General features: G+C 31.5%; 1 protein-coding gene across 1 annotated transcript; it reads left to right on the top strand.

Moving 5' to 3' along the window:
* The first annotated feature begins 5,398 nt into the window (after positions 1-5,398).
* LOC139503378 (uncharacterized) lies at positions 5,399-14,360 on the top strand. Its single transcript, XM_071293148.1, has 6 exons — positions 5,399-5,526; positions 5,799-5,916; positions 6,729-6,967; positions 7,240-7,357; positions 7,709-8,293; positions 13,737-14,360. The coding sequence occupies exons 1-6, from the start codon at positions 5,399-5,401 to the stop codon at positions 14,358-14,360; spliced, it is 1,812 nt and encodes a 603-aa protein (XP_071149249.1).
* Positions 14,361-15,478: the final 1,118 nt, after the last annotated feature.

Below are 15,478 nucleotides of genomic sequence, written 5' to 3' on the forward strand. Positions count from 1 at the left end.
GAGGCTCCTGACTTGGGACAGGCGCAAAATTGCGGCGGGGTTAAACATGTTTATGAGATCTCAACCCTCCCCCTATACCTCTAGCCAATGTAGAAAAGTAAAAGAATAACAATATGCACATTAAAATTCAGTTCAAGGGAAGTCCGAGTCTGATGTCAAAAGATGTAACAAAAGAAAATAAATAAAATGACAATAATACATAAATAACAACAGACTACTAGCAGTTAACTGACATGCCAGCTCCAGACCTCAATTAAACTGATTGAAAGATTATGTCTTCATCATATGAATATCAGGTACAATCCCTCCCGTTAGGGGTTTAGTATCATACTATCATAAAATATATGAGAAGAACATAACCCGTGTCATGCCAACAACTGTTTTTTTAGAAATAAATGTGTTTAGTTCCGATGCAAAGACCCTATCAGTGAATCAATGTTAAAGCCAAAATATGCAATCTTTAATGACCTGACAACCGTATCGTAACTATATCCCCTTTTAATAATTCTATTTAAAGGTTTTGTTAGTTTCTGAGGAGAATACTGACATTTTTGTGCTTTATAAAGAATATTTCCATAAAATTTTGGATGTGAAATACCTGAACGTATAAGATGTCTGCATGTTGAGTTATATTTACGAATTATTTCCTTATACCGGTGATAAAATTTAGTAAATGTTTTGACCAGTTTGTGATATCGAAAACCCTGGTGTAATAATTTTTCAGTAATACATGAATTTCTCTCGCTAAAATCTAATACATTGTTACATACACGAGCGAATCGTACAAGTTGAGATATATAAACACCATAAGATGGTGACAAGGGAACGTCACCATCTAAAAATGGATAATTAACAATAGGAAATGAAAAATCATCTCTTTTATCATAAATTTTTGTATTAAGCTTCCCGTTTATGATATAGATATCAAGATCGAGGAAAGGGCAGTGGTCATTGTTATCATTAGCTTTATTTAAAGTAAGTTCTACAGGATAAATTTCTTTAGTATACATACTGAAGTCGTCATTATTTAGAGCCAATATATCATCCAAATATCTAAAAGTATTGTTAAATTTTTGTATCAAATGTTGTTTTGATGGGTCTTTGCTAATTTTAGTCATAAATTGTAACTAATAACAATACAAAAACAGGTCCGCAATAAGTGGTGCACAGTTAGTCCCCATTGGAATTCCAATAACTTGACTATATACGGAATCTCCAAAGCGAACAAAAATGTTATCAAGTAAAAATTCAAGTGCATAAATAGTATCAAAGCATGTCCAATTGACATAGTTCTTTTGTTTATTGCTACTAAAAAATGATCTAAAAGAGTTTGAACATATGTACTCGCATTCCGACTTTTTAAATGCCCAGTTAATTAGGGATGTGAATTTTTTCTTTATAAGAATATGAGGCAAAGTGGTATATAGGGTAGAAAAATCAAAACTTTGAACAGATTCAAAATCACCAATATATGCATGCAATTTATCAAGTACTTCCAACGAGTTTTTGACACTCCAAAAGTAATTAATTCCACTATTTTCAAAGGCCTTATTTGAAAAATTTATTATCAGGTTTTTTATTGTACCAAGTGTACTAGTAAGTAAAACAGACAATTTAGTAGTTGAACAATGGCTGGAAGATGAAATAAATCTATATTTGTAAGGTTTTTTGTGCAGCTTCGGAAGCCAGTACATAGTTGGGACTTTCATTGTGTTTGGTTCTGCTTGTAAAGAAGTAGCTAAAAGTTTATGTTTGTTACAGATGTCGTTTTCTGAAAATGAAGTCAGTTGGAATGTTGGTGAATTCGTGATTTCCTTTTGCAGAACCTCTATATAAAATTTACGTCAAACAATAATGATATTATTAGCAGCTTTATCAGCCGGGACAAAAACAAATTCCTTGGCTAGTTCTGTTAGTTTATTTTTGATACACGAAATAGGGTTTTTATAGTTTTTGTTGAGGGTAAAATGTTCTTTAAAATGTTGTATTCGAATATCAACTATCTTCATTACTGAATTAAAAAAAGAGTCCAAAGATTTTTTGTCAGCTTTTTCCCGTTTTATCCATTTCAAACAGTAGGCGCGGAGTGAGTCGTTGATAATATTACGACACTCATTCCAGTTAACAGTTGACGGGGGACGATATTTAGGTCCTTTACTGAGGAATGATTTTAACTCTCGGTCGCGAACGATGTTAAGGTCTCCTGTTATAACATGGGAAATTGGTCCATAGGTGTATTCTGAATTACTGCAATTACACGACATAGGTGTATTTTCAGTGATATTTACATCTTTACACAATTGGCTATGATTAAACACATATTTTCGGGTAGATTTCTTGTAAATATAACAAATGAGAGGGAGTTCAGTATTATCAAAATATCCAGGAATTTGGTCTTTAACAGAATGGTCGTTAAAAATACCGGCAATATTTACAAAATCAAAACCTTTATTGACATACTTTATTTTAATAAAATGTTTTTTATGATCTTCAGGGCGATCAATTTTTGGAAACAGTTTAGAAAAACAATATGCCATTATAATTTGGACAATTTCATACTTAGGACTGTAATATGAAATTGTGTTGCAATCCTCTAAAATTTTATTTAATTATTTATAGGTAAAGAACAAAGCTTGGTTAACAGATAATGTCTGCCGTTGTTTTTTGAAATGGAAATTAGGTCCGAAATATTTGTATGGTTGGTCCGAAATTTTCTTTGATTGCGATTTTTTCTGCGTCCATGAGAACGATTTTTACGAACAGTTTTAGAAACTATATCCAAAATGTTAACAGAATCGGTTCTTGATATATTGCCAATTCCCATGATATTATCATTAAGACCGAGAGGGTAGACTGTCTGTAATTTTTTAATCCAATTTAATTCATTTATTTTTCGTGATCGTACAAACTTGGAATGAGATTCACCAGGCTGCTTATTTACTATTTCTAAAGGTTGAACTGTTAAATATTTAATAGGATGACTGTGCTTCTTAAGATGTTGATAAATGATACTTTTGAATTTATTGGGTCTTTTAAAACGATACAGGTGTTCTTGCGTGCGTTTAGATAAATATCGCTGTATATATATCAACTCTTGAGTCTGACAAAGTAAAGTCTGTATTTACATCAACTCTTGAGTCTGACAAAGTAAAGACTGTATATACATCAACTATTGACTCCGACAAGGTAAAGACTGTATATACATCAACTATTGAGTCTGACAAGGTAAAGACTGTATATACATCAACTATTGAGTCTGACAAAGTAAAGACTGTATATACATCAACTATTGACTCCAACAAGGTAAAGACTGTATATACATCAACTATTTAGTCTGACAAAGTAAAGACTGTATATATATCAACTATTGAGTCTGACAAAGTAAAGACTGTATATACATCAACTATTGACTCCGACAAGGTAATGACTGTATATACATCAACTATTGAGTCTGACAAAGTAAAGACTGTATACACATCAACTATTGAGTCTGACAAAGTAAAGACTGTATATACATCAACTATTGACTCCGACAAGGTAAAGACTGTATATACATCAACTATTGAGTCTGACAAAGTAAAGACTGTATATACATCAACAATTGATTCCGACAAGGTAAAGACTGTATATACATCAACTATTGAGTCTGACAAGGTAAAGACTGTATATACATCAACTATTGAGTCTGACAAAGTAAAGACTGTATATACATCAACTATTGACTCCGACAAGATAAAGACTGTATATACATCAACTATTTAGTCTGACAAAGTAAAGACTGTATATATATCAACTATTGAGTCTGACAAAGAAAAGACTGTATATACATCAACTATTGACTCCGACAAGGTAAAGACTGTATATACATCAACCATTGACTCTGACAAAGTAAAGATTGTATATACATCAACTATTGACTCCGACAAGGTAAAGACTGTATATACATCAACTATTGAGTCTGACAAAGTAAAGACTGTATATATATCAACTATTGAGTCTGACAAAGTAAAGACTGTATTTACATCAACTATATAGTCTGACAAAGTGAAGACTGTATATACATCAACTATTGAATCTGACAATGTAAAGACTGTATTTACATCAACTATTGAGTCTGACAAAGTAAAGACTGTATACACATCAACTATTGAGTCTGACAAAGTAAAGACTGTATATACATCAACTATTGAGTCTGACAAGGTAAAACGACTGTATATACATCAACTATTGAGTCTGACATAGTAAAGACTGTATATATATATCAACTATTGAGTCTGACAAGGTAAAGACTATATATACATCAACTATTGAGTCTGACAAAGTAAAGACTGTATATATATCAACTATTGAGTCTGACAAGATCAAGACTATATATACATCAACTATTGAGTCTGACAAAGTAAAGACTGTATATACATCAACTATTGACTCCGACAAGGTAAAGACTGTATATGCATCAACTATTGAGTCTGACAAAGTAAAGACTGTATATATATCAACTCTTGAGTCTGACAAAGTAAAGACTGTATTTACATCAACTCTTGAGTCTGACAAAGTAAAGACTGTATATACATCAACTATTGAATCTGACAATGTAAAGACTGTATTTACATCAACTATTGAGTCTGACAAAGTAAAGACTGTATACACATCAACTATTGAGTCTGACAAAGTAAAGACTGTATATACATCAACTATTAAGTCTGACAAGGTAAAGACTGTATATACATCAACTATTGAGTCTGACAAAGTAAAGACTGTATATATATCAACTATTGAGTCTGACAAAGTAAAGACTGTATTTACATCAACTCTTGAGTCTGACAGAGTAAAGACTGTATATACATCAACTCTTGAATCTGACAATGTAAAGACTGTATTTACATCAACTATTGAGTCTGACAAAGTAAAGACTGTATATATATCAACTATTGAGTCTGACAAAGTAAAGACTGTATATTCATCAACTATTAAGTCTGACAAGGTAAAGACTGTATATACATCAACTATTGAGTCTGACAAAGTAAAGACTGTATATACATCAACTATTGAGTCTGACAAAGTAAAGACTGTATTTACATCAACTATTGAGTCTGACAAAGTAAAGACTGTATATACATCAACTATTGAATCTGACAATGTAAAGACTGTATTTACATCAACAATTGAGTCGGACAAAGTAAAGACTGTATACACATCAACTATTGAGTCTGGCAAAGTAAAGACTTTATATACATCAACTATTGAGTCTGACAAAGTAAAGACTGTTTATACATCAACTATTTAGTCTGACAAAGTAAAGACTGTATATACATCAACTATTGACTCCGACAAAGTAAAGACTGTATATACATCAACTATTGAGTCTGACAAAGTAAAGACTGTATATACATCAAGTATGGAGTATTATAATGTAAAGACTGTATTTACATCAACTATTGAATCTGACAAAGTAAAGACTGTATATACATCAACTATTGAGTCTGACAAGGTAAAGACTGTATATACATCAACTAGTCTGACAAAGTAAAGACTGTATATACATTAACTATGGTCTCCGACAAGGTAAAGACTGTATATGCATCAACCATTGAGTCTGACAAAGTAAAGACTTTATATACATCAACTATTGACTCCGACAAGGCAAAGACTGTATATGCATCAACTATTGAGTCTGACAAAGTAAAGACTGTATATATATCAACTATTGAGTCTGACAAAGTAAAGACTGTATTTACATCAACTGTTTAGTCTGACAAAGTAAAGACTGTATATACATCAACTATTGAATCTGACAGTGTAAAGACTGTATTTACATCAACTATTGAGTCTGCCAAAGTCAAGACTGTATACACATCAACTATTGAGTCTGACAAAGTAAAGACTGTATATACATCAACTATTAAGTCTGACAAGGTAAAGACTGTATACACATCAACTATTGAGTCTGACAAAGTAAAGACAGTATATACATCAACTATTGAATCTGACAAAGTAAAGACTGTATAAACATCAACTATTGACTCCGACAAGGTAAAGACTGTATATACATCAACTATTGAGTCTGACAAAGTAAAGACTGTATACACATCAACTATTGAGTCTGACAAAGTAAAGACTGTATATACATCAACTATTAAGTCTGACAAGGTAAAGACTGTATATACATCAACTATTGAGTCTGACAAAGTAAAGACTGCATATATATATCAACTATTGAGTCTGACAAAGTAAAGACTGTATTTACATCAACTCTTGAGTCTGACAAAGTAAAGACTGTATATACATCAACTCTTGAATCTGACAATGTAAAGACTGTATTTACATCAACTATTGAGTCTGACAAAGTAAAGACTGTATATATATCAACTATTGAGTCTGACAAAGTAAAGACTGTATATTCATCAACTATTAAGTCTGACAAGATAAAGACTGTATATACATCAACTATTGAGTCTGACAAAGTAAAGACTGTATATACATCAACTATTGAGTCTGACAAAGTAAAGACTGTATTTACATCAACTATTGAGTCTGACAAAGTAAAGACTGTATATACATCAACTATTGAATCTGACAATGTAAAGACTGTATTTACATCAACAATTGAGTCGGACAAAGTAAAGACTGTATACACATCAACTATTGAGTCTGGCAAAGTAAAGACTTTATATACATCAACTATTGAGTCTGACAAAGTAAAGACTGTTTATACATCAACTATTTAGTCTGACAAAGTAAAGACTGTATATACATCAACTATTGACTCCGACAAAGTAAAGACTGTATATACATCAACTATTGAGTCTGACAAAGTAAAGACTGTATATACATCAAGTATGGAGTATTATAATGTAAAGACTGTATTTACATCAACTATTGAATCTGACAAAGTAAAGACTGTATATACATCAACTATTGAGTCTGACAAGGTAAAGACTGTACATACATCAACTAGTCTGACAAAGTAAAGACTGTATATACATTAACTATGGTCTCCGACAAGGTAAAGACTGTATATACATCAACCATTGAGTCTGACAAAGTAAAGACTTTATATACATCAACTATTGACTCCGACAAGGCAAAGACTGTATATGCATCAACTATTGAGTCTGACAAAGTAAAGACTGTATATATATCAACTATTGAGTCTGACAAAGTAAAGACTGTATTTACATCAACTGTTTAGTCTGACAAAGTAAAGACTGTATATACATCAACTATTGAATCTGACAGTGTAAAGACTGTATTTACATCAACTATTGAGTCTGCCAAAGTCAAGACTGTATACACATCAACTATTGAGTCTGACAAAGTAAAGACTGTATATACATCAACTATTAAGTCTGACAAGGTAAAGACTGTATACACATCAACTATTGAGTCTGACAAAGTAAAGACAGTATATACATCAACTATTGAATCTGACAAAGTAAAGACTGTATAAACATTAACTATTGACTCCGACAAGGTAAAGACTGTATATACATCAACTATTGAGTCTGACAAGGTAAAGACTGTATATACATCAACTATTGAGTCTGACAAAGTAAAGACTGTATATTCATCAACTATTGACTCCAACAAGGTAAAGACTGTATATACATCAACTATTTAGTCTGACAAAGTGTAGACTGTATATTTATCAACTATTGAGTCTGACAAAGTAAAGACTGTATATACATCAACTATTGACTCCGACAAGGTAAAGACTAAATATACATCAACCATTGACTCTGACAAAGTAAAGATTGTATATGCATCAACTATTGACTCCGACAAAGTAAAGACTGTATATATAACAACTAATGAGTCTGATAAACTAAAGACTGTATTTACATCAACTATTGAGTCTGACAAAGTAAAGACTGTATATACATCAACTATTGAATCTGACAATGTAAAGACTGTATTTACGTCAACTATTGAGTCGGACAAAGTAAAGACTGTATATACATCAAGTATTGAGTATTATAATGTAAAGACTGTATATACATCAACTATTGAGTCTGACAAAGTAAAGACTGTATTTACATCAACTATTGAGTCTGACAAAGTAAAGACTGTATATACATCAACCATTGAGGCCGACAAGGTAAAGACTGTATACACATCAACTATTGAGTCTGACAAAGTAAAGACTTTATATACATCAACTATTGAGTCTGACAAAGTAAAGACTGTATTTACATCAAGTATTGAGTATTATAATGTAAAGACTGTAATTACATCAACTCTTGAGTATGACAAAGTAAAGACTGTATATACATCAACTATTGAGTCTCACAAAGTAAAGACTGTATATACATCAACTATTGAGTCTGACAAAATAAAGACTGTATATACATCAACTATTAAATCTGACAAAGTAAAGACTGTATATACATCAACTATTGAGTCTGACAAGGTAAAGACTGTATATACATCAACTATTGAGTCTGACAAAGTAAAGACTGTATATACATCAACTATTGACTCCGACAAGGTAAAGACTGTATATACATCGACTATTGAGTTTGGCAAAGTAAAGACTGTATATCTATCAACTATTGAGTCTGACAAAGTAAAGACTGTATATACATGAACTATTGACTCCGACAAGGTAAAGACTGTATATACATCAACCATTGAGTCTGACAAAGTAAAGACTGTATATACATCAATTATTGCCTCCGACAAGGCAAAGACTGTATATGCATCAACTATTGAGTCTGACAAAGTAAAGACTGTATTTACATCAACTGTTGAGTCTGACAAAGTAAAGACTATATATACATCAACTATTGAATCTGACAGTGTAAAGACTGTATTTACATCAACTATTGAGTCTGCCAAAGTAAAGACTGTATACACATCAACTATTAAGTCTGACAAGGTAAAGACTGTATATACATCAACTATTGAGTCTGACAAAGTAAAGACTGTATATAAAAGACTGTATATACATCAATATTGACTCTGACAATGTAAAGATTGTATATACATCAACTATTGACTCCGACAAGGTAAAGACTGTATATACATCAACTATTGACTCCGACAAGGTAAAGACTGTATATACATCACCTATTGAGTCTGACAATGTAAAGACTGTATATACATCAACTATTGAGTCTGACAAAGTAAAGACTGTATGTATAACAACTATTGAGTTTGACAAAGTAAAGACTGTATTTACATCAACTATTGAGTCTGACAAAGTAAAGACTGTATATACATCAACTATTGAATCTGACAATGTAAAGACTGTATTTACATCAACTATTGAGTCGGACAAAGTAAAGACTGTATATACATCAACTATTGAGTCTGACAAAGTAAAGACTTTATATACATCAACTATTGAGTCTGACAAAGTAAAGACTGTATATATATCAACTATTGAGTCTGACAAAATAAAGACTGTATATATATCAACTATTGAGTCTGACAAAGTAAAGACTTTATTTATATCAACTATTGAGTCTGACAAAGTAAAGACTGTACTTACATCAACTGTTGAGTCTGACAAAGTAAAGACTGTATATACATCAACTATTGAATCTGACAATGTAAAGACTGTATTTACATCAACTATTGAGTCTGACAAAGTAAAGACTGTATACACATCAACTATTGAGTCTGACAAAGTAAAGACTGTATATACATCAACTATTAGGTCTGACAAGGTAAAGACTGTATATACATCAACTATTGAGTCTGACAAAGTAAAGACTCTATATACATAAACTATTGACTCCGACAAGGTAAAGACTGTATATACATCAACTATTGAGTCTGACATGGTAAAGACTGTATATACATCAACTATTGAGTCTGACAAAGTAAAGACTGTATATACATCAACTATTGACTCCAACAAGGTAAAGACTGTATATACATCAACTATTTAGTCTGACAAAGTAAAGACTGTATATAAAAGACTGTATATACATCAACCATTGACTCTGACAATGTAAAGATTGTATATACATCAACTATTGACTCCGACAAGGTAAAGACTGTATATACATCAACTATTGACTCCGACAAGGTAAAGACTGTATATACATCACCTATTGAGTCTGACAATGTAAAGACTGTATATACATCAACTATTGAGTCTGACAAAGTAAAGACTGTATGTATAACAACTATTGAGTTTGACAAAGTAAAGACTGTATTTACATCAACTATTGAGTCTGACAAAGTAAAGACTGTATATACATCAACTATTGAATCTGACAATGTAAAGACTGTATTTACATCAACTATTGAGTCGGACAAAGTAAAGACTGTATACACATCAACTATTGAGTCTGACAAAGTAAAGACTTTATATACATCAACTATTGAGTCTGACAAAGTAAAGACTGTATATATATCAACTATTGAGTCTGACAAAATAAAGACTGTATATATATCAACTATTGAGTCTGACAAAGTAAAGACTTTATTTATATCAACTATTGAGTCTGACAAAGTAAAGACTGTACTTACATCAACTGTTGAGTCTGACAAAGTAAAGACTGTATATACATCAACTATTGAATCTGACAATGTAAAGACTGTATTTACATCAACTATTGAGTCTGACAAAGTAAAGACTGTATACACATCAACTATTGAGTCTGACAAAGTAAAGACTGTATATACATCAACTATTAGGTCTGACAAGGTAAAGACTGTATATACATCAACTATTGAGTCTGACAAAGTAAAGACTCTATATACATAAACTATTGACTCCGACAAGGTAAAGACTGTATATACATCAACTATTGAGTCTGACATGGTAAAGACTGTATATACATCAACTATTGAGTCTGACAAAGTAAAGACTGTATATACATCAACTATTGACTCCAACAAGGTAAAGACTGTATATACATCAACTATTTAGTCTGACAAAGTAAAGACTGTATATATATCAACTATTGAGTCTGACAAAGTAAAGACTGTATATAAATCAATTATTGACTACGACAAGGTAAAGACTGTATATACATCAACCATTGACTCTGACAAAGTAAAAATTGTATATACATCAACTATTGACTCCGACAAAGTAAAGACTGTATATACATCAACTATTGAGTCTGACAAAGTAAAGACTGTATATATATCAACTATTGAGTCTGACAAAGTAACGACTGTATATACATGAACTATTGACTCCGACAAGGTAAAGACTGTATATACATCAACTATTGACTCCGACAAGGTAAAGACTGTATATACATCGACTATTGAGTTTGGCAAAGTAAAGACTGTATATCTATCAACTATTGAGTCTGACAAAGTAAAGACTGTATATACATGAACTATTGACTCCGACAAGGTAAAGACTGTATATACATCAACCATTGAGTCTGACAAAGTAAAGACTGTATATACATCAATTATTGCCTCCGACAAGGCAAAGACTGTATATGCATCAACTATTGAGTCTGACAAAGTAAAGACTGTATATATATCAACTATTGAGTCTGACAAAGTAAAGACTGTATTTACATCAACTGTTGAGTCTGACAAAGTAAAGACTATATATACATCAACTATTGAATCTGACAGTGTAAAGACTGTATTTACATCAACTATTGAGTCTGCCAAAGTAAAGACTGTATACACATCAACTATTAAGTCTGACAAGGTAAAGACTGTATATACATCAACTATTGAGTCTGACAAAGTAAAGACTGTATATAAAAGACTGTATATACATCAACCATTGACTCTGACAATGTAAAGATTGTATATACATCAACTATTGACTCCGACAAGGTAAAGACTGTATATACATCAACTATTGACTCCGACAAGGTAAAGACTGTATATACATCACCTATTGAGTCTGACAATGTAAAGACTGTATATACATCAACTATTGAGTCTGACAAAGTAAAGACTGTATGTATAACAACTATTGAGTTTGACAAAGTAAAGACTGTATTTACATCAACTATTGAGTCTGACAAAGTAAAGACTGTATATACATCAACTATTGAATCTGACAATGTAAAGACTGTATTTACATCAACTATTGAGTCGGACAAAGTAAAGACTGTATACACATCAACTATTGAGTCTGACAAAGTAAAGACTTTATATACATCAACTATTGAGTCTGACAAAGTAAAGACTGTATATATATCAACTATTGAGTCTGACAAAATAAAGACTGTATATATATCAACTATTGAGTCTGACAAAGTAAAGACTTTATTTATATCAACTATTGAGTCTGACAAAGTAAAGACTGTACTTACATCAACTGTTGAGTCTGACAAAGTAAAGACTGTATATACATCAACTATTGAATCTGACAATGTAAAGACTGTATTTACATCAACTATTGAGTCTGACAAAGTAAAGACTGTATACACATCAACTATTGAGTCTGACAAAGTAAAGACTGTATATACATCAACTATTAGGTCTGACAAGGTAAAGACTGTATATACATCAACTATTGAGTCTGACAAAGTAAAGACTCTATATACATAAACTATTGACTCCGACAAGGTAAAGACTGTATATACATCAACTATTGAGTCTGACATGGTAAAGACTGTATATACATCAACTATTGAGTCTGACAAAGTAAAGACTGTATATACATCAACTATTGACTCCAACAAGGTAAAGACTGTATATACATCAACTATTTAGTCTGACAAAGTAAAGACTGTATATATATCAACTATTGAGTCTGACAAAGTAAAGACTGTATATAAATCAATTATTGACTCCGACAAGGTAAAGACTGTATATACATCAACCATTGACTCTGACAAAGTAAAAATTGTATATACATCAACTATTGACTCCGACAAAGTAAAGACTGTATATACATCAACTATTGAGTCTGACAAAGTAAAGACTGTATATATATCAACTATTGAGTCTGACAAAGTAACGACTGTATATACATGAACTATTGACTCCGACAAGGTAAAGACTGTATATACATCAACCATTGAGTCTGACAAAGTAAAGACTGTATATACATCAATTATTGCCTCCGACAAGGCAAAGACTGTATATGCATCAACTATTGAGTCTGACAAAGTAAAGACTGTATATATATCAACTATTGAGTCTGACAAAGTAAAGACTGTATTTACGTCAACTGTTGAGTCTGACAAAGTAAAGACTATATATACATCAACTATTGAATCTGACAGTGTAAAGACTGTATTTACATCAACTATTGAGTCTGCCAAAGTAAAGACTGTATACACATCAACTATTGAGTCTGTCAAAGTAAAGACTGTATATACATCAACTATTAAGTCTGACAAGGTAAAGACTGTATATACATCAACTATTGAGTCTGACAAAGTAAAGACTGTATATAAAAGACTGTATATACATCAACCATTGACTCTGACAATGTAAAGATTGTATATACATCAACTATTGACTCCGACAAGGTAAAGACTGTATATACATCAACTATTGACTCCGACAAGGTAAAGACTGTATATACATCACCTATTGAGTCTGACAATGTAAAGACTGTATATACATCAACTATTGAGTCTGACAAAGTAAAGACTGTATGTATAACAACTATTGAGTTTGACAAAGTAAAGACTGTATTAACATCAACTATTGAGTCTGACAAAGTAAAGACTGTATATATATCCAGTATTGAGTTTTACAATGTAAAGACTGTATTTACATCAACTAGTGAGTCTGACAAAGTAAAGACTGTATATACATAAACTATTGAATCTGACAAAGTAAAGACTGTATATACATCAACTATTGAGTCTGACAAAGTAAAGACTGTATATACATCAACTATTGAGTCTGACAAGGTAAAGACTGTATATGCATCAACTATTGAGGCTGACAAAGTAAAGACTGTATACACAATAACTATTGACTCCGACAAGGTAAAGACTGTATATGCATCAACTATTGAGTCTGACAAAGTAGAGACTGTATATATATCAACTATTGAGTTTGACAAAGTAAAGACTGTATATACATCAACTATTGACTCCGACAAGGTAAAGACTGTATATACATCAACCATTGAGTCTGAAAAAGTAAAGACTGTATATACATCAACTATTGACTCCGACAAGGTAAAGACTGTATGTATATCAATTATTGAGTCTGACAAAGTAAAGACTGTATTTACATCAACTATTGAGTCTGACAAAGTAAAGACTGTGTATACATCAATTATTGAATCTGACAATGTAAAGACTGTATTTACATCAACTATTGAGTCTGACAAAGTAAAGACTGTATACAAATCAAGTATTGAGTCTGACAAAGTAAAGACTGTATATACATCAACTATTGAGTCTGACAAGGCAAAAAGACTGTATATACATCAACTATTGAGTCTGACAAAGTAAAGACTGTATGCACATCAACTTTTGAGTCTGACAAAGTAAAGACTGTATATATATCAACTAATGAGTCTGACAAAGTAAAGACTGTACATGCATCAACTATTGATTCTGTCAAAGTAAAGACTGTATTTACATCAACTAATGAGTCTGACAAAGTAAAGACTTTATATACATCAACCATTGAGTCTGACAAAGTAAAGACTGTATATACATCAATCATTGAGTCTGACAAAGTAAAGACTGTATGCACATCAACTATTGAGTCTGACAAAGTAAAGACTGTATATATATCAACTATTGAGTCTGACAAAGTAAAGACTGTATATACATCAACTATTGAGTCTGACAAAGTAAAGTCTGTATATACATCAACCATTGAGTCTGACAAAGTAAAGACTGTATATACATCAACCATTGAGTCTGACAAAGTAAAGACTGTATATACATCAACCATTGAGTCTGACAAAGTAAAGACTGTATATTCATCAACTATTGAGTCTGACAAGGTAAAGACTGTATATACATCAACTATTGACTCCGACAAGGTAAAGACTGTATATACATCAAGTATTGAGTCTGACAAAGTAAAGACTGTATATACATCAACTATTGAGTCTGACAAAGTAAAGACTGTATATATATCAACTATTGAGTCTGACAAAGTAAAGACTGTATATAAATCAATTATTGACTCCGACAAGGTAAAGACTGTATATACATCAACCATTGACTCTGACAAAGTAAAAATTGTATATACATCAACTATTGACTCCGACAAAGTAAAGACTGTATATACATCAACTATTGAGTCTGACAAAGTAAAGACTGTATATATATCAACTATTGAGTCTGACAAAGTAACGACTGTATATACATGAACTATTGACTCCGACAAGGTAAAGACTGTATATACATCAACCATTGAGTCTGACAAAGTAAAGACTGTATATACAGTAATTATTGCCTCCGACAAGGCAAAGACTGTATATGCATCAACTATTGAGTCTGACAAAGTAAAGACTGTATATATATCAACTATTGAGTCTGACAAAGTAAAGACTGTATTTACATCAACTGTTGAGTCTGACAAAGTAAAGACTATATATACATCAACTATTGAA

This window comes from Mytilus edulis, chromosome 14 (genome assembly GCF_963676685.1).
Source record: "Mytilus edulis chromosome 14, xbMytEdul2.2, whole genome shotgun sequence".
In the NCBI taxonomy this organism is placed as follows: domain Eukaryota; kingdom Metazoa; phylum Mollusca; class Bivalvia; order Mytilida; family Mytilidae; genus Mytilus; species Mytilus edulis.